Source organism: Neopsephotus bourkii, unplaced genomic scaffold (assembly GCF_033783945.1).
Source record: "Neopsephotus bourkii isolate Nb327-2 ecotype Australia unplaced genomic scaffold, CSIRO-AGI_Nbou_v1 NB_1350, whole genome shotgun sequence".
Classification (NCBI taxonomy): domain Eukaryota; kingdom Metazoa; phylum Chordata; class Aves; order Psittaciformes; family Psittacidae; genus Neopsephotus; species Neopsephotus bourkii.
The window spans coordinates 2,171,563-2,192,272 of NW_026901829.1; the positions used below are offsets into that span (position 1 = coordinate 2,171,563).

General features: G+C 44.9%; 1 protein-coding gene across 3 annotated transcripts; it reads left to right on the forward strand.

Moving 5' to 3' along the window:
* Window positions 1-400: 400 nt before the first annotated feature.
* ILDR1 (immunoglobulin like domain containing receptor 1) lies at window positions 401-20,211 on the forward strand. Of its 3 annotated transcripts, none has more exons than XM_061366658.1 (8): window positions 401-576; window positions 3,355-3,525; window positions 5,650-5,799; window positions 6,515-6,634; window positions 6,785-6,931; window positions 11,182-11,313; window positions 12,750-13,549; window positions 20,075-20,211. In XM_061366658.1, exons 1-8 carry the CDS (start codon window positions 522-524, stop codon window positions 20,183-20,185), a joined length of 1,686 nt encoding a protein of 561 aa, XP_061222642.1. In that variant the 5' UTR covers window positions 401-521; the 3' UTR covers window positions 20,186-20,211. The 3 variants fall into 3 exon arrangements, with proteins under 3 accessions (XP_061222642.1, XP_061222643.1, XP_061222641.1); XM_061366659.1 differs by lacking the exon at window positions 20,075-20,211 and adding an exon at window positions 14,574-16,200; XM_061366657.1 differs by lacking the exon at window positions 20,075-20,211 and adding an exon at window positions 14,574-16,200 and having other exon boundaries at window positions 6,515-6,931.
* Window positions 20,212-20,710: the final 499 nt, after the last annotated feature.

Here is a 20,710-nt window from a genome sequence, read left to right on the forward strand (position 1 = left end):
GAGCGGCACCGGTTACCCCAGCGGGGCTAAGGGGCAGCCGCGGTTCCGATTCCGCCGTGCACTGAGGGAGCGGTCGGTTTGCTTGTTTGTTGTTTTTAAGTAACAACTCTTTTGGGCACAGTTGCGGTCATTTCAAAACTCAGCTGGAAAATGAGGCGAATTCGCTGAACTTATCGCCCACACGACGGAGCAAGTGCTCCCGCGCTCCGGTCGGTTGCGGCGGTATTTCCCCAGAAGGCAGAGCTCGGTGTCCGTATCTCCACATACACCTGTGTGCACATTACATACATACATATATATATAAACAGTTTCTGAAGTTGGCAGCTGGTATTTGCCTGGCTTTGCGGCGGAGGGTGCAGGTGTCGGTGAGAGGCGGGCGGGCTCTGAGGGGTCGGGAGGGAGGGGACTGCAGCCGGCGGCAGCGCCCTGCCCTGGGACAGGTGCCACGGGAAGGGGAGGGCCTGTGGGCGCGGCGGGGTGGCCTGGCGCGACAGACCCGGGCGGACAGAGGAGGCCGCGCCATGGCCCCGCGCGGGCGCTGCCGGTGGGCGCTGTTGCTGGCCTGGCTGCCGGCCGGTGAGTGGGGCCAGAGTGGCGGCGGGGGCACGGCACCCTTCGGGGACCCACCCGCCCCGGGGCATGCCTGTGGCAGCGGGGACCGGAAGGCGCCCTCGGGTTTTGCCCGGGGTTAACGTGGTGGGGAGCGATGGCGGCCCCACGGTGAGGGAAGGGGGCGGCCTGGTCCGGGCGGGCGTTGTTTGCCCCACGGTGACCTACGCCGCCGGGCGGAGGAGCGGGGTTGTCCCGAGCTCAGTTACAAAAGCCCTCCGGAGAGAGTTTCGTTACCCCAGAGGTGCGGCTACCTGCTGTCCTAGGAGGAAGTGGCCGCATGCTTCCTGGCAGCCTCCGGTGTCTTTGTGTGCGGCCAGTCTGGTTTGGACCTGAGCACAAGAGGCAAACACGGAGGGGTTGCCCTCTGGCTTGTCACAACCCCCCACCTCAGCCTCTATGGGCATCTGGTGTGGCTGCAGTGCTGCCGTAGCTGGTGGGTACATGTATGGAGAACAGGAGCTCACGGTCGTGTCCACAGGCGGCCTTCAGCAAGCAGAATCCTTTCTGGCAAGCTTTGCAAGTTGCCCAACAGCTTCTAATCTCCTGTAGGAAATAAAATGGTCGGTTTGCTTCTTGGATGCCTGGGTCTTTGCTGGTGATTTAGATTTAAAACTAAAAGTTAGCTTTGAAACCAAAACCAACGTTGAGTTTTCCACAGAGAACCAGTAAAAGAGGCAAAGAAATACATAGGTGTGCTTGTTGATTGTGTTGCCTGACAGCTGCGTTTCTCATGATGTTCTGGCTAAAATTTGGCTTCAGTGGCTCTGAAGGTTAGTGTCTTCAATGCAGAGCCATAGGCCTGAGATAGCTGTAACTTTCAAGGTTGGTAGTGTCCGGGTTTGCTCTTTCCAGCCAGGATAGCAGCATGTGGTGGAGTAATGCAGTCCAAATTTAGAAACCAGCCTTAACGCCACAACTTTTCAGTTTTCTTGGAGGAGGTTGGTATGAAACATCAGATGTGCATTGACATCAGACTGTCCTCCGGTGGGAACAGTAGGTTTTTAACCTCTTTAGAAAAGAAGGAACTTAATCTTTCAACTCTTTTTCAGAACAGGTTTCTGTAAGTAAAAAGCATATAGTGATTTTAAGTATTTTATTTTCTCTGGAAGGAGGCTGCTGTAGGAAACCACTGGATAACCTGCTATGTTTACATGAGCCTCAACAGGTCAGATAGAATTCATATGGGAATTAATTTGACTGACAAGGAGATCAAGGTTTTGCCAGCCTTGAGAGTTTGATTTTGGATTGACTTCTTGTGGTTTCCCACAGTAAGGTCCTGTGGGTCAGCTATTTCACAATGAAAGCTGAAACAAGATCTGTTGAAGCACAGTGCTCTTAAATAAGAGCAACTGTAAACTGTAAACACCCATTACTAGTATGGAACTTTGCTACAGCATTGTAAAAACTAGAGATCCTTTGGGGTTTTAGAGGTTTGCATGGCTCTAGTACTTCTGTGTGTATGTATATTTTATTTCCCAGAAAAGCCTTGAACTCAGAATTTACCGTGGTCCTCTCTGTTTATGTGGTATTTTTAAGGCAAATGAGTTCACTCTGCCTGTGCTTTTGAGTTGGCTAACCAGCTGCCCATTTCAAACCAAAACCTGAGCAAGTACTGCATTTAGAACGTCCTGCTGCAGACTTACTTGTGGCATTAGTGTTGCACCTCTGCAGCATGTTTTCCACCAGGTGGAAGCTGGGTGAGCCTGGAATGTACTGCAGAGGTACAGCCTAAGAGGATGCTAAAAGAATGATGCTTGCAGTTGCAATCCAGAGGTTATTACATACTTCCATGTTCTCTTGCACTCATCCTGAAACATGGAATATAGGGAAAATCTTTGAATAGCAACAAAACCCCAAGTGTTGGTTCATGGAGACCCTTTCAGTTGGTACCTTCCAAGCATCTCCATTTCCTTCCCTCCTTTCCTGCTGCTGTGTTCCTCAGTTAAGAATCAACTAGCATAGCACTGCAACCCCTCACTGTTCTCCTGGGTATATTCCAGAGAGGGCATCACACATTTGCTCCGCACTGTTTGTATTCCCTTATCAAAGGCAGCTGGTGATAACTTCGCTATTGTTAATGACAAGCACAACTTACTGTATTATCAAAGTTTAAATAAGATATAGATGTCTCTGAGTGTGGCTAAAGTAAAGCATAGCTTACGAGAAACTTTGTACAACTTTCTTCAGTGGTTGCAGCTGCTTGGATGTGTGGTGTCCTGAACTAGTAGAAAACAGATTAACTGGTATTACAGCCCAAAAGTTGTATTGTCTTATTCCTGGTCATATTCTGATGACTGTCTTAGCAAGACCGTGATAACATTTATTTGGTGTTTTTATGAAGTGATGGCACTGCAGAACTTTTCTGTTTAGGATGACAAGTCACAGCAATCCCATCCTGTGTGCTTCTGGGCCTAATGAATGATCTTCCTCAGCTTGGAGGGACAGTTTTCCTCCTGCAGAAGGAGAACACAGGTTCATGTGCTACATACTGGCTGTTAATAGTTGCTTTGGAGAAAATAATTCAGTCCATAAGGCAGGGCAGTGCAGCTGGCTCAAACTGCCTTCTGTCAGGGAAAGATGGGACTCACATTCTAACCAGAGTTTGTAACTGATGAGGTCCATAGCTGCAGGTCCTGGATGACGCCGAGGGAGATATACTTTGATTGTTGGTCTGGTGCAGTGAAAACTGTGATGTAAGGTCTGTTCTTGCCAGCTGACCACCTTCTGTGTTCTCATTTGCAGGTTGCCTCTCCCTCCTGGTGACAGTGCAGGATGCCGAGCGTTATACCACCTTATTTGCCACTGTCATCCTCAAGTGTGACTATAGCACCTCAGCTCAGCTGCAAGATGTGGTGGTGACCTGGCGCTTCAAATCCTTCTGCAAGGACCCCATCTTTGACTACTACTCAGCCTGTAAGTGTTAGGTTTGTCTTCCAAGGACTACTGCAACAAATGGACAGGAAGGGAAAGGTAGACTTCCTGGATAATACAGGTTTTGACCTCTTCCTGCCCACAAACCAGGTCAGGTGGTGGTATTTCCCTGTGCTCCAAGAAAAAATGTCTGTGATTTCCTTTGCAATGTTAAGGCTTTCTGATATGATGTAGAAATCCCAGTCAGAGCAGCATATTTGTCCTCCTTGTCATCAATTCAGATGGCAGAGAGTTTCAGCCATGTCGGACACATGTCAGTCTTGCCATCTGCCTCATGCTTCAGCATGTTTCAAAGCAAGGGTCCTGCAACAAGTGGACTTCATTTTTCCATGGTGGACCCCATGGTTGGAGCTAGATACCAGTGACCAGATGTTACTGATTTTAGAAAGTATAAGAAACATGTGCATTTTGGAGGGCAGAAAGACTTCTAAATCGCAACATCTAGTACTGGTGGCAGCACTTTCATGTGTGGACATTCTGGTGTGTGCAGCCTTAATTCAGGAGTTTTTAGGATGGTTCTTAAAAGATGGTATGCAAGACTGTATTCTGGGGTGTGTCAAACACCATATAACCAGACAGTCAAAAGAGGTTATGATCTCACTATATTTAACATTAGCGTGGCCTCACATTGAGTATTGTGTGCAGTTCTGGGCTTCACAGTTTAAGAAGAATGTTAAGATATTTGAATGCAACCAGAGGACGGCAACAAAGCTGGTGAAAGGGCTGGAAAGCATGTCCTGTGAGAAACAGCTGAGGACTTCAGGTTTGTCTAGTTCAGACAAAAGGAGTCTGAGGGGCAACCTTACTGCTCTTTGCATCTTCCTGGGCAGAGAAGTTGGAGAGGGAGGCGCTGAGCTCTTCTCCCTGGTATCCAGTGATAGGATGTGTGGGAATGGTTCAAAGCTGTGTCAGGGGAGGTTCAGGCTTGACATCAGGAAATATTTCTTTGGCTTCCTAGAGAGGTGGTGAATGTCCCAAGCCTGCCACTGTTTAAAAGACTTTTGGACAATGCCCTTAATAATATGCTTTAACTTTTAATCAGCCCTGAAGTGGTCAAGCAGTCGGACTTAGATGACCATTGCAGGTCCCTTCCAACTGAAGTATTCCATTTTTTATAAACCCTGCAGTCTGTTTAAGGTGGCCAGCCTTAGATTAACTGCACACTTAAGAATGAGCTCAGAGTGGGGAGCCTGGACTTGTTTGGTGTCTTGGTGCCCAAACTCTCCTTTATGCAGTCTGGATGGTTTGGGTAGTGCTCTACAGGCTAGTCCACAAGCAGGTGAGTCCCTGGCTTTGCTAATCCCAGGATAATGTGAGTACTTTGGGCCCAGGCTTAAGCTAATAGCCTCCAGCAGGGACAGAAAACATAAAGGTCACAGAGTTTGCATAGTTGGGTCTGTTCTTCCTGATCCATTGGAGATATAGCAATGGAGGAGCCTTTGACAAGCTTTGTCTTCTGTTTTCGTTTCAAGCCCTTTACAGACAGTGCTGACTGTATTAGTTATCTCCACAAATCTCAGCTCCCAAATACCTGGAATTTCAATGTTAGTTTATATTGTGAGTCTGCCATAGGAGTATTGCACAAAAAATGCCTACGGTCATCCTTAGCTGGAGTCAGATGATGGATTCTTTTCTGTCTTTATGAGCTCCGCAATATCTAATGGGATACAGCAGGGAAAGGGAGACAATCCCTACAGCAGTTCACTTATGTCTGGAGATTTTGTTTGGTAAATAATCACACTTTTGTTTTAGTTCCAGTACTCCTGGGAGTCTTACGACTTTTTTTCCTTGCAGTTTATCTTCATACTGGGAGCTGCCCTCCAGCCTACCACCATTAGCTTCTTTCTACTGTTCTTTCAGTTGTGAGTAAGGGAGGCATCTCCTCTGCAGCTCCTGTATTCTTAAAAGCTGTCGTTCCAGTGGCTGTACCTCTCTCTGCTTTTGAGTACTTCAAAGCAACTTTTCTTTGCTGGTCTGAAACCGTGCTTGCTTTTACTAAACCAAGCAAATGCACATATGCATGCAAGAGTTTTCTCTACTTTTCAAGGGGATAGAAATTGGTCCTTTGAAATAACTTTTGGCATCTTACTTAATATGTGTTTGTAGCATACCAGGCTGGTTTAAATCTTCACCAGGACCCATCTACTGACTGCAATGACAGCCAGCGAAAGGTGCGCATTGTCATCCAGAAATATGGGCAGAAGGAACCCATGCTGGGTGTTGACTATCAGCAACGAAAGATCACCATTCAGAACCGTAAGTGACTTCACCTCCAGGCAGGCAGCAAACTCAGTAACTATCCAGTATCTGGGCCTGTTAAATGAAGAGAAACATAATCAGGGCTGATGTCATCTGTAGCTTCCACATTCTGTGAGGTGGCAGTGGAATAAGAGCTGTGAAGGGCTGGCCTGAGGGTATTGACATATTACAAACTAAGGCTGAGCTGAGGATACCTGAGCATTTTGCTGAAGAGCACAGAAGTAAGCTAAGGAGCCCAAAGGCTAGAAAACAGTTACTTTTATGAAGTACTGCATAATTGTCCAGGTGTATTATATGCCTTGGGCTGTCCCTGGAATAATAGCTGTTACTCCTGCCAGAAGAGTTCTGGGATGGCTGGCCTAACAGACAGTGATTTGTGTTCCAAAACCTAGGGCTGGCAGTTGGCAGCACCCAGTTATCTTAACATCCATCATCCAACAGCGTGTTGGTTATTTCACTCCACAGAGAACTAGTCCCGCTTCTAAGTAGGGTTTGCCTTCCAGCAACACAAAGAAAAAAGGGACTAGCAGTTAATGCTGTTTACAGTTCTTAATGGACTCAAATGGGATTGTTTGAAGGTGATGTCTATGCTTGGGAAGAGGGGAGATGCAGTACTGTATGTCACCTGTAGGCAGAAAGCCCTCTTAGAGTGAGGCCTGAAAGTAGTGTCTGTCAGTGCCAGTCCACTGATCTCTCAGTCCCTCTCCCACAGGGGCAGACCTTGTCATCAGTGAGGTCATGTGGTGGGACCATGGCGTGTACTACTGCACTGTGGAAGCTCCAGGAGATACCTCAGGTGATATGGACAAAGAAGTTAAGCTGATTGTTCTCCGTAAGTGCCTGTGTTTTTCTGCCTGGGTGGTAGATACCTCCTATTCTCTTCCTCCCCATCCCAAGATGTCTCCAGCAGAGGAGAGGTGCTCAGTAATTTGCTGTGCCCAGGTACATCAGCATCCTCTTTCTCTCTCTGTTTTTCCCACAGACTGGCTGACAGTAATCCTCATCGTTCTCGGTGGCCTTCTCCTCTTTCTGCTGATTGGAGTATGCTGGTGCCAGTGCTGCCCCCAGTATTGCTGCTGCCACATCCCGTGTGTCTGCTGCCCTACCCGGTGCTGCTGTAATGAGGAAGGTGAGGTTCAAGCAAATGTGTGTCCATTCACAGCTTCTGTCAAGACAAAAGCTTGACTGGGATCTTGCTGAGGTCCACTTTCTCCCTCCAGTTCAGCATCCATATAGACGGAGATATTTCTTTGGCAATGTGACCACTATGACCAGCTTATCTGAGTTTAGAGGATGGGAGCTAGGATACATGGAGCCCATCTTGCTACTCTGTGTCCTACTTTAAGAAGTTGCTCCTCACTCACACCTTCCTTCCAACTTCTCTCATGTCATCCAGGGCACCTTCAGCTCCCTTGTATGAGTAGCTTAGGACTTTTCTCCCTTGTCTTGTGGTTCATACGCCTGTGCATGTGAGGAGGGCAAGCAAATGCCGTGGTATTACTCTTCAAAGCAGCCTAACCTACAGGTGTGTTGCTCTGAGAGGACTTTACGTGAAAAGTTGAATTTTCTATTTGCATGCTATTTCAGAACTGCTCCTTCCACAAGAAAAAGGTTTTGTTTGGTTTTATTTGGGGAAGGAAATGAGAAGAAAGAAAGGAGAAAGATGGTCTCTCTTGGTGGTCAACCATGCAAATGCATTCTGAGGTTCTGAGGGTCAAGAGAAACTTTCTCGTTTGTCATTTTTAGCAGTAATAAAGATTCTGCAGCAAGACCCTGTTCTCTTAATAAGGCCACCATTTTAATTTTGGCTGCTAAGGTCATAGAACCTCTGTGTTCCTGTAACTGACAGTTAGCAGCAACACAAAGCAGACTAGCCCCTCTGCAGCTTACACAAACTGACAGCAACAAATTGCAAAAAATACATTTATTTATCACTGAAATAACCAGGTTCTTCCCCAAATGCTACAAGAAAGGGATTTATGAACAAGGAGCTCTGTTTCTGATTTCCTTTTACCTGCAAAAGAGCTAATTGCTGTCCCTTGGGTGTTTATAAGTTGCGACAGTTTTAGATTTAAGCTTAATTTGCTTAGCCTTTGCAAAAAGCAAACAGAGCATCCCTCTCATTGCTAAAAACAAAACACTTTCGGGGGGCTCTGCAGGCTGTTGAGTGAAATGTGTAGTGTTGAGGAGGCTATGGAAATTTGACAGAAAATTAGTCACCATGAAGGGAGAGAGAAGTGATGGAGATGAAAGACACATATCTCCAGACTTCTAGTTCTCATCAAAAAAGGGATTCAGAATATGTGTGAACTCCTTTTTGGTTTTCTGTGCTGTAGGACATGATAGCGTACTCCAGACTGCTTGTTGTCTTTCCTGTCTCCTGTTGAGGATAGGTAGGAGGGATTCTTATGCGGTTTCCTGCTCATGAGTAAAGTACAGACAAGTCCAGACTCCTTGACTGACTGCTGGATTCTTTGGCTTTAATTTTTATTCCAGCTGCCTCCCATCTTTATCTGGTTTGCAAGGGATCCTCGTGCCTGCTCCCCTCTTCTAGTGCACCTTCCCTTCATCCTGCTTTTGACTTACTTTTTTGTAAGTCACCCAAGAACGATTGATACACGGGTACCTTAAAAAACAGTCCTGAGGAATAACAGTTCCATACAGCTGAAGAGAAGGCAGAAATCCTAAAGAAAGTCTCATGAGTTATAGTGTGAGCCAGATATGGGTGATTTCTTCCCAATTACTGGCCACTAGAGGGTAGCCTGGATCTGCTGAACAGTCATTGATGCCATCGAGGCAATATAATTCTGGGTGGTTTAAGTCAGGTCATTAACTAACATGATTTTGAACCTAGCAATAAAACAAGTGCATTGTCTGGGTAATTCGGAATTGGTGTACAGAAATACTAAACATTTCCCATGGAAAGCTCTTGAGAAAAGCTCACCAGGGTAAATGACCAGGGTATGACCTCCTTCTGTTCTATTAGTTTCTTTTCTACTGTGGACTTCTTCCACTAATGAATTGATGCAAAATAGGGTATACTTCCACCTGGGTCTGACTAGGTTGGAAAACAGTGACTTTTTTTTTATATATAATTGGATAAATGGTCCAGCAGCTATAAAGTCTGTCAAAGGTGAAGAACAACCTCTCTCAGCAGGGAGTAAGTGGAGGGAACAACATGACATTCTGCCAGAGTCTTACAGCAGTAGGTAGGTATAGGTATTAATTTATAAGTATCAGTTTTGGAATTCGGGTGAATCTGACTTTCCACAGATAAATGCGTGCACTTTAAAAAAGAGATTTGTAACTTTACTCCTGTTTTTTCAGGTAGGGGCCAGAGTATATATCGGTTCAAACTGGAAGGCAAAGTATCTGTGGAAGGAAGAAAGGATGAAGGTAGTGAAGGAGGTCTGAGGGTAATACTGCACTTGTCCAGCTGTAGGAAGAGATCAGAGAATTACAGGGACAGGATGACTTTGGTTGTAGTGACTGTCTTCATACCCTAAGGAGGGGAACCCTAAAGTAGATTTGCCCACAGTTGCTGAGCCTTTCACTCCTTAGGCAAAGACTGTGGTTAGCAGGTTCTAGGACATTCTCAAGCTGATAACTGGAGGAACAGGAGAAAAAGAGAGAAGGCCTTTTCCTTCTTTTTATCCTTTTTCATTTACCTCTTTCTCTCTTCCTCTAAGTGTGAAACCAAAACTGGAGGGAAATCCCCTGGGGAAGAAAAAAATAACAATACAAATTTGACATAAAATGCTTGAAAGCTGCTACTTCAGGCCACACAGCTTTGAAGAAAAATCAAAGTATTAAGATTAAACCCCCCAAAATTTCCAGCTTCGCAATTCACTCTGGTTGGAGCCAGGCTGGGGAAGGGGATTTTAGAATGGAGAATGAAGTGGAGCTGCATGAAATGTGGGGAAAGGGAAGGATGTGTTGAGGGGCACGGTCGGTCACTGTTTTGCTACAAGGGGTGCTCTGTATTCAGTGAACCAGCTAAAGGAGGACATTTTTAATAACTGGAGTGCTACCTGAAATGCTCAGTCCCAAAGAGCGTGCAGGCTAAATGCTGCCTGCTGCAGTTGAACCCAAGGGACAGAATTAACTGGAGCTTAGCTGTAGCCTGGTTTCTCAAGGAAAGCAGTCAACCCGTCTGTCTATCCCCTATCTCTTTCCTTCCAGTAGCTTTTAATTTCATCAGCCAGATTTATCAGAGGGGTAAAAGTCTCAAAGGCAATTACACTCCAATCTGTCTGCTGAACTGAATAGCCAGGAATGTTCTGTTCCTGCCTAACCAGAGAAGAGACTGCAGTAAAAGCCTGCCACTTCTAAAACTCCAGAGGAGGCATATAAAAGAAATCTTGCAAATTCTCTGTTGCCAAAAACCTTCAGCCAGTAATGACAGACAAACCATGTACAGTCAGGCTTTGCAAGGCCTGAGACTTGCAGAATTTACTTGCTCAGAAACTTAAGTTTTGATTGTCTGTGCTAGAAGTAAGTTTCTGTAAGGTGGTTTTAGGTATTCCCAAAAAAGAAGCAGTGGTAAGTGAAGACAGGGATGGTGAGGTTGTCTGTAGAGGAAGTGAGATGGAAATGCTGTGAAAAGCGAAGTGGAATTGGAGCCTGACCCCATGAGTAGGGGTCTGCTGTTAGCACTAGTGGGCAATCTGGGGAAGGCAAATTTCCACTGAGTTTGCTTGTTTGGCACACTGGCCATTGATGTTGAGAACAGGAAACTCAGTTTGTTCACCATTTTGACCCTACTTTCATAATTCTAGCAGTCATGCTGAGGTAAACTACAGAGACAAGAGTGGTTGAAAGACTGAAAAGGGAAAAGCTGGACAGTACATATCTGAGTGCCCTGTTTGTGGAACAGAGAAGAAATGATGGAGCATGGTGTGGAAAGTATGATCTGGGCAGAGCCTACATGAAGGTGGCAAAACAAAGATCATGTTTAGCTTAAAGCCAAAAGGGGAAAGGACCAATGATGAGCTGAAAGGGTTTTAAGAGAGAGAAAACTATAGCCTTGCTGTATGAAACATTATTTCCTGCCTTTCCACAACTGTACTCATAATGACAGGGTAGGTGGAAGTCTTACCTTTGGTTATGTGCTGTGTACTTTAATCATAGTGCCATTTGTCCCCAGTTGCTGGAACTGTACCCTGAATGTCAGGTAGTAACCCTTTTCTTCTGTTTTATGTATCTTTTTGAAGCTGTACAACTTTGTATTGGCATTCTGTGTACTCTGCCTGTCTGGGGTGGAAACAGCTTTTCATTCTATGAATTTCCTATATCTGATCACATCCAAAGGCTACAGTCTTTATACAAAATAGTGCTCTCTGGACAGCTACTGTAAGCTTTCTTCTTCTTCATTTACAGCACTGGAACGGTACCGGATCATGAAGCAGGCTCAGGCACTTGCACCTTGGATATCACCCAACATGTTCTACAGAGGTGGTGACAGGAACTCACAACTTTCCTCTTACCAGCTGAACCCTCTACTGCAAAGAGGTGAGACCGGAGGTGTTATTTCAGAGGCAAATGGGGTGAGAAACAGGTAGCTTTTGGGGGAGGTTCAGCAGTGAAGCTTTAAGTCTCTCTATTACAAGAGAAAGAAGTTCCTAGCATGACTGCGTGTCCTAGCGTGACAGCTGTGCTACATCTGAGTGTACTATAGACTTGCCTGGGTGAATGAATACGGTCTAAGTCATCTTAAGTGTCTTGCTAGGCTCAGTGCTTGGTGAAGTAGTTTAATGCTAACTAAAGCGTATCTGTGCGACACCCTAGTGACTGCAGGGTAAATATACCCAGCTTATCTTGCTTCATGTGGTAGAGGAGGGTACTGTTTCTTTGTTCTGCTGTACTGGTCACGGTCAACTCCTTATAGCCAAAATTGGCATGACAAGTGAGCTGCAGTTTGTTTGAGTTCTTATCAAATGTCTAGTCTTCAAATGATTAAGGGCAAACTGCCTTCTGTGCAATAGATCTAGCCAGCATGCAGCAAAAAATGAAGAACTCTTTAATACGCCAGGCAGAATTTTCCAGTTGTTCTGCCTCAGAATCACTTATATTTGTGTATTTGTAACTTTAATAGAGGAGAGAAGACAGAGTCTCTGGAATCCCAGAGAAATAAGCAATAAATAACTTATTACCAGTAATATTATTTAATCACCCAAGGAAAATATGGGACTCTAACATAGTAACTTCTCAAATAATTGTAACATATTTTTCATCTAAAATTAAGCTTTTGATCACGATACAGCACTCACAGATCTCCTTTGTGTCTGATGAGTCTTAACTGTTGTTTGAAGAAACAGTTTGCAAACATCTTGCATATTAGATTCAAGATGTCTGAGTATATACTTTTTTAGCCCCCTAATTAATTATACAGTTACCATTTTTCCTAGTTAGGGCACCAGTTTTTCTTAAGGAGATCTGGTGACTGAGCTACCATGATTTAAGACATTTAAGGAAATCCATGCTGGCAGAAAATGGGCGAGTACATTCCTCAGCAGTTTCTTAGCCCATGTTTTCCACAGTCCTTGAATCTCCTGTGCTTAAGGTTCCCTTAAATTTGTTTCAAGTCAGCTTTTTACAGACGCTGGCTAGAAGGGACCTCTAAGGTCATCAGGGCCTACCTCTTGCTCAGAGCAGGACTATCACCAACCTGTCACATTAGCTGTGGCTTTGCCCAGACGAGGACACATGTGCTGTAGGACTGATTTCTTACCTTTGCTGCCCAAGAGACAGATCATGCTGCAGCTTACTAGTACTGTTCTTTGCACCTTACCTTGTGTGGTCTGGATGTGCTGGTTGTAGTGCCTGAAACTTGTGCAGCTCTTGCATTGAGGAGGAGTAGGAGAAGAGAGGCTCAAAAGGGACTCAGCCAGGATCATTGTTATTGTTTCCCCTTGACTTTCTGTGTGCTTCTGTGCTTTTATCCTTAGATGTGTCTCTGCAGAACAGTCTTCCACTGGTGCAGCCACAAGCTCAGCTTTCTGCTAACAAGGGTGTTTTGGACTATCTGGAGTCTGAAATCCAAAACCTTAACATGTCACAGCTCCAGCCACCCTCCCACCAGCGGCAGGCTGTGCAGCCCAGCCTGCTGTCCTCCCTGAGCTCTGAGATCATGCCACCTCTCACAGATCATATCTCCATCCATGGAAGCAGCAACTCTTCACGGCCACAGAGAGCTGCCCGCACCCTCAGAACCTGGGACTATGCAGAAGAGGACAAGAGGGAAAACCGGAGGTGGCCCTTGCCTTCCAGTGGGGGTTCTCATTCCAGCTACAGCCGGGAGCCCTGGGACAGGCAGCAAGAGGACCATCCTCAGAGGCAGAGAGATGGCTACAGTGGCAGGCCCCTGCACTCCAGACGGGATGCGTCACCCCCACGCCAGGCTGACAGGGGCAGGGGCAGCAGCAGCAGCTGCAGTTTCTATCCAGAGGAGGCCAAGGAGCGCTCCAGCCATCATCGTGGTGGCAGGCAGGAGCCCGCAGGGAGGCGAGACTACCAGCACAACACTAGCAGAAGCAATAGCTCAGGTCAGCGGCGGCACAGCTACTCTCCTCCCTCTCGCCGAGGGTCATGGAGCTCTTCAGAAGAGCAAGTTCATCTCCCGGTGACAAACCGCAGGCGGCGGTCCCGGTCTCGGGAATGGCCAGAAGATAAACCCCCCAGTTACCGCTCCTTAGAAATCATCCCAGGTCAGGACAAGAAGCACAAAGGCAGGGCAGGGCCACGCTCGGTGAGTCAGCTGCCTTTTCACTTTCTCATCTAAGGGAAGGGATGGGTTTTGGGGAGTAAAAGTGAATGTTACTTTCTGCAGCCTGTTGGCTTTTCAAACAGAGGGTAAGGAGCACTGGGTGCCCTATGCAGCTTGCCTATGAAGAGACATGTTGCATGGCTATAGTGTATTCAGGGGCAAAGTAAGCAGTCAAAGCAGGTTCCTTATCACATCCCACACTGTGTGACATGTTATACACTCTCACTCCTGTCCCCACCTACAGTCACTTGGGGCTCTATGTATGTGTTGGTGTTAGAATAGCTGTTCTGACACTCTCGGGGGTAGAAAGCACTTCCAAGTAGGCAGCAATACTGAGTATCCTCTACAACCCTCTCTGGTGTTGGTTTACTTCTGATGTCTTTTAATATGTGCATGATTCTCCTATTATCTCCTATATCACCAATATTTAATTTCTGTAATACGTTGGTGATATTTCTAAGATGGTTCATATGGGAAAGTGTCCAGTTAAGATGCCTGAAGCTACATGATACAGACTTGAGATCATGAGACACTGTAGTGGTGAGAAATATGCCATCCTCCAAGCCAGGTGGAAGAGGATGGCTCCTGAGAGCTGAGCATGAATTATATGGGCAATGAACAGCTATTTTTCACAACTCATATTGTCAGTTTATACTGGAACTAGATTTCAGGTAGCAACCTAAGTGCGAGAAGCTTCATACCCAATTGCTAGTCTCAAAGTTAGACAGTGTATTCTGCCTTTAAAAATTAAGGGGTTTTAAAATGAAAAAATGTTAAGTGTCCCTTCTCACATATGTGCAGAATTTTACTCGGTGGGAGTCTTCTCAGAGGGCTGTATTTTGCACATTACCATTTTCCCTTCCAAGTTTTGAAAGGAATTGCAGTCCTAGTCCCAGCTCGGATGTGTATGTATATAATGGGTTTGTTATGGTGATCAGAGCAGGTAGAAAACATAATACTTCCATTCATCCTTCCTTGTTCCTGAACATTTTCTTTTCTCTTCCAGGACAGAGGAAGTTCCCACAGTGGAAGAAGCATAGTCATTTAATGGCAGTAATGAAAGAACTAAGATTCTCACCGGACTCCTCTTAGATCCTTCTACTCTGTAGGTTGGGGTGCTGCTCTTGATTGAACAGACAACCAACAAAAAAACCCAAAAACCAGATAAAGCAGCTACCCCTCAGACTTACAGCTCCAAAGGATCTTCATCTAGTGCCCAGGAAAGCAAAACATAACCCATTTTTGTTCTTCCTGTGATTTGGAAACTTAGGTTTGCAATGGACTATGGTCTGTTGGAAACAGCAGGTATTTTTGAGCAAATGGTATATCCCCAGTCTTTAAAGAGAGATACCAGTTGTCTTTGTTAGGTGCCCTGACACTGCAAGGAGCCCACTCCATAGAATGCTGGTCCTTTGCACACTGGTTACTGGAGAAGGGCTACAATGATTAAAATTATGAATAGAATAATTTGGAAGCGGCCTCCAGAGGTCACCTGATCCGGTCCCCTGGGAGTTTGGTGTAGGAAGGCACAGCATCTCCTTTGTGAGGTCCTCTGTTGTGCTTCAGGATATCTAATGTTTGGTGCTTCTGCTGGGCTGCTCAGCATAGCTGGGGCAGTTACTTCCTTTTCTCTCCCGAACACAAGGATCGCTGAGTTGGAAGGATGTTTGACTGCCTTAATAAGGGCTCACTAGCCTGTCTGCAAATTACCAGCTTATCTGCCTTACACTGACTGAAACAACCTGTCCTACATTAAGTTTACACCTTAGGGCCTTAAAAGTCACTTATTTTAGCCTTTAAACCAGGCTTGAATTTATTTGTAAACTTAAAGGGCTAAATTGACCAAGGTCTGGCCATCTCTACAGGAGCTGAGCTTGCTCAGTACTGACTACTGTCCCTCACGCTGTGGACCAGAATTTCCTTCAACTTTAGGAAGCATGGCTTTGGTGGATGTATCTTGCCTAAGCCATGTACTCTTCCATTTTATATTCTCCCTTTGGTCTCTGTGCCATGTATCATATACATGGGGTGGTATAAAGGGCTCTGAAAATGTTTTACAGTCACCTTTTTTATTAATATCCTTGATCCTTACCCTGACACTTTAACCAACTCCACATATGTTGTGCATCTGATGTGTAGCTAGACTGCAGGAATTTCTCATCTCTCACCTCGCAGATAGAACAGAGAATTTCTTTATACTCTTAAGACCAGTTGTGAAGGAGAAGAACTTGCCATTTATCCTTGATGTGATTAATCCACTGTTTTCATTTAAAATGTGCTGGAAAAGGAGAAGCTCTCTGGGTGCTGGCTGCTTCCACAGGAAACTGGTTTGCCAAGGACACTTCTTAAGATTCAAGAGACTCAACTGTTGTCAGGGAGCTTTTGGAGCATCTTGTGCATTATTTTGTAACCCAGAGGCACTAGAGATCGGCCATTATCAATGACTGCATTTCCTAGCTTATTTCCCAGCCAGTGCCACGTGGGACACTTGCTACTATTTGGTCTTTAATGTCCTAATTACTGATGTGCTTATACTTTCCCCTGGAAGACTGACAGGGAGAGGTTTTCACTGTGCCCACTTCCTTTTTTTTCTTTTCTTTGGACAGTGATGAGAAGCATCATGCTTGGAGCAAATGCTCTACAAAGACTGCTCATTTTCCTACAGTTTCTTGGCTGGCAGTGCTTATATCTAACTGTGTGTATGGAGGTAAAACAGGAGGACCCACTAGCTTCTCTGGTTGACTTTGTTTCAGAACCAGAGGCTTACTTTTGAAGACAGGGGGGCTGTTCACCAGCAGTTGATGGCTAGCACAAATAAAAATGAGTGGAAACTCCGAAGTTTGAATTCAAGAATGGCAGACTGTATTAAGTGTAGTCCTTGTCTCCATTAAACCCAAACTATGAATAATGTGACTGACCCATGAGTTACATCTGAAATACAGGGAATTAAGTGTGTTCTCCAAACTTGCAAAGCCGGTATCACTCTTGAATCTGGTTCTCAGTCACTGGCTTTCAATCATTTTTGTTCTTATTTATGGCATGCTGAAGACTTTATGCACCCTGTCTTTTATGACGTGCTAGTATTTTTGTTAGTTAGGAGGAGTTTATGGCAATGGAATGACAGAAAATAATACGGACTCCTTCTCCCAAAACTAGCATTCTGTTCTGACTTTAGCATTACCCTGTGGCAGTTTTTAGCAGAACCCAGGGCCCTGCAGATTCTACCCTTGGAAGCTAAATTGGTGGTTTGGAATTTGACTCACTGCTTATGCTTCCAATAGGTCCATGCATCATGCAGAACAACTTCCTGTCATCTCAACCCATCCCAAATGTCCAGGTTTCAGGGAAGGGCTGCCCCTCTCTCTGTCAAGAGTAGAGGGTATTGAGACATCAGGTGAGATCCCAAGATGTGTTCACTTTCCTTAGCATTCAGCTGTGTATAAGCCAACATATATCCACCAAGTTTTCCCAAGAGCAAGAACTCCCTCACACAGCAAGAAAACTCTTGAAGATGACTGTGTGTAACAGTAGAAGCTGTTGAAGCTTGCTGTAGAATGAGCACACTAACTGTAGAGGTTGGGCTTTTATCCAAATGCTGTGAAGGAGCCCTCCATCTTTATTTGTTTGTCTAGTCTCCATCATTGAGTTAGCATGACCAATTGTAGATTGTGCTAACTTAATTTGTGCTGGGTGAAGTCTGAAGAGTTTTTTCTTTATCATAACGGAGCTCCTCTTCAGTCACCTTGTTCATGTTTATAGAAACATTAAACAAACCTCTTCTGGGAAAATTGATTGTATCTCAGTCTTACCTTCTTAAATTGTGTTAGAAGTAGATTAGGTTATGCAGCAAGGAAGCAGAAATGGTACCAGGTTTACGGGTTTACACAGACCCACTGCGGTTTGTAAAACATCAGTTAGTAGGCTGTGAAATAACGACAAAGGAAATGTATATATTTGTGCTTTACAAGTGCAAGCAGACAGAAAAGTGGGAAAGAAAAAATTATTATGTTTCACATATGGGAGTTATTGCCATTCTAGACTTTTAATCTTCCTGTCATGCACTTAAAGGGATATACCTTACCCCCCAGAATGAACTTTCTGTCTCAGATAAAGTGCCTTGATGGCCAGTGGAGTTGCCCTAATTTAAAATGAGTATGTAATGGTTAAGTAACCATGCCACGTGGGCAGGCAGATAAGGATGCCCGTGCCGCTCCTTGTCAGCTGCTTTCCACCTCAGACCAGAGATTCGTAAGAGAGATAAAAGATCATGTAATTTTAATTTGATTAAGAAAGGACTTGCAATATCTGGCTTTCTTGCTTATTTGCAGAACCTGCTATCATTCTGGAATGCCATTCCAGGAATGGAGGGCAAGGGCTGCTTCTTGTGCAATCATTGATCTGGTCTTGGCAAGTGCCTGTTTGGCAGTAGAAAGTGCTGAAAAGCCCAGTTGCTATCTCTGGGATTGTATTCATGATAGCACTAGCTAAGGTTAGGCTAACTTCAGGTCAGGGGAAGTTACCTGGTGTGATACCAACCACAATGCAAAGCTATTCAGTGGTATGTATTACTACATAGGGTAGCTAAGCCCCCTTTGTGTTACTACCTCCAGCAGCACATCAGTTTAAAATACCCACTTAATATGCTTAGTGCCTTCCATTTGTCGACCTGACACAGGATATGACACTTGAGGTTGTATTAAATTAACTTCCACAAGTAGTGACTGCTTCTTGCTATTTCTGCTAAGTTTAATGCCTGTAATGTACCTTGTGCTGGTCTTCTGAATATTATTCCATCTATAAAAGCAGACGGTAAGTGTGCAGATTCTTTTCAATGACTGTCAAATGTATAATTAAAATATAAGAGAACTTTCAACTAGTTGTTCTTGTGTGTTCTTCCTAGACCATAAATTGCTTTCTAGTGTTTGCACCATAAGTAGAACTGAAAATTCTCTGTTCTTACTTCTGGAATTAACCTTGTTGTATGTTGGTAAGAATTTTCTGTTATTTTTTAGAACGAAAATGCAGAATGGTTTGATTGTATGGGGGATTTTTTTGTTGTTCATGTTTTGGGATAATTTTTTCTTTTTTTTCTAAGAAAGAATGTAGTTTGAATAAATACCAAGAGAATGGAAAAATGTCTGGGGAACCATTGGCAGCCCTCTAATGATGTGACCAGCTGTAACAATCGCTGACTTGGTTGCCATGTCTGTAAAACAAGGACACTTACTCTTTGGTGCTAAAGTAGTCTGAACTCCATGAGAAGAAAAGTCTTCTAGAAATTTTGATTGATTGATAAATGAAGATGCTGGTTGAGCTTTTCACACTTTCCACATGTGACAGTGACCTAGTAAGTAAATGGCTAACATAAGAATGGAGGTCTGTTTGGTCTCACACAGTAGGCTTAATTTATGTCTCATGTCCTCCCCACTCCCCTTAGCTACTGCCCTATTGGACTCAGTGTTGGAGCCTTTCTATCTCTTCCCCCTACTGCTCAGTGGTTGCACGTGCCAAATACAGATGGTCAGCCAGACTGAAATGCCAACGGGCACTTGGAACTTGAGCTATGGGAAAACATGTGCTACAGTGGCAATGCAGCCGCTTTCTAACCGGGACCAGGGAGCCTGGGGAGAAGCTATCATAGAATAGTTTGGGTTGTAAGGGACTTCTAGTGATCATCTCATCCATTCTGCCCCTGCCTTGGGCAGGGGTGTCTTTGACTAGATCGGGTAGGTCAAAGCCCCATCCAATCTGACACTTGAACACTTTCAATAACAGGGTTATTGGGCAACCTGTTCCAGTGTCTCACTACCCTTATCATAAAGAACTCTTCTTTATATTGGATTTAAATCTACCCTCTTTCAGTTTAAAACTGCCTCCCCTTGTCCTGTCACTAAGGCCTTGGTAAAAAAGCCTTTGTCTTATATTCCCCCTTTATTGAAAGTCTGCCTTAAGGTTTCCCTGGAGCCTTCCCTTCTCCAGGATAAGTCACACCAATTTTTTAAGCCTTTCATAAAACAGGAGCCCATCCAGCCCTCTGATCATTTTTTTTGTGGCACTCTGGACTCACCCTAATAGGCCCATGTCTTTCTTGAGCTGGGGGCCCTGGAGCTGGATGCTCCCCCTCGTAGGTGTTGATAGCTGGCTCAGATATGTGCCCGTCCTGGTGGTGTGTGCAAAAAGACTTGCACATGAGGAAAATAAATAAAGAAATGTGAGCTGGGTGCATACTTACCCCTGTGCACTGTTTGTCAATGCATTTGTTGCACTAGCCACAAGTAAGTTCCAACTGTCAGAGCAGTGTGGTTAGGGCACAAGCCTTCCCATAGAAACAGTGTGAGGAAAATGGAGCCCAGCTCTAGCTATTATTAATATGGAATTTGGTCAGCTTATGAAAGGGGCCTCTATGACACGGTTGACTGCAAAAGTAGGGGACTCAGTGACCCAGGAGCTGCCTTCCATGTCTCTTAGGCTCAGGTCAGACTGACCATTACCAAATCTCAAAACCAGGTCCAGAGTCCTCCACAGCTTCTTCCCTGTCCCACTGAGTTGGATGTGTTTGCAGAAGAGCAAATGGGGAAACAAAGCAGGACCTTTGACCCCCTGCTATGGCTATATTAGCTCTGCATAAATGACAGTGTCTCAGGTGAGCATCTACCTCAGCTTTGGCCTGACAAAGAGAGAAAGCAGGACAGGTAAGAGTGGAACTCTGATCTGGGTGCTATTGACTTTGTGACAGTTGTATTTAGGATATAGAGAAGTGAGTGGAGGTGATCTTCTATCTTGCCCCAATTTTGCCTTATTTTTTATTGCAAGCCAAAGCGTGGGCCTTTCTCACGCTACATAGCCAAGGATACTGCTGAAATGGAGGAGGGTGGGAGTGCTTGTGGTGACCTGGACTGAAGGTGAGTGATGGATGCTCTATAAGACACTCATAGGATGGTCAAGCCAATGATAGGGATTGCAGAGTTTCAGTGTTGGAAGATACATAACCTTTTCTTAGCTGCCTTCAAAACAGGGACTACAGGCTCTAAAGCAGGTAAGATCAACTCTTTCTTTATGTTCTTGGGAAGCAAATTCATATCTTTTGTCTACAGAGGGAAACACTGACTCTAGGATTAAAAATCAAGGAAGGCTGGTAATGGA

Excerpts from the sequence above, each read along its gene's own strand:
- ILDR1 (XM_061366657.1), top strand. The coding sequence starts at position 522 with ATGGCCCCGCGCGGGCGCTGCCGGTGGGCGCTGTTGCTGGCCTGGCTG. Across the intron at positions 577-3,354 it reads GCTGGCCTGGCTGCCGGCCG|GTTGCCTCTCCCTCCTGGTG; the intron begins GTGAGTGGGGCC and ends TCTCATTTGCAG. Across the intron at positions 5,800-6,514 it reads AAAGATCACCATTCAGAACC|GGGCAGACCTTGTCATCAGT; the intron begins GTAAGTGACTTC and ends CCTCTCCCACAG.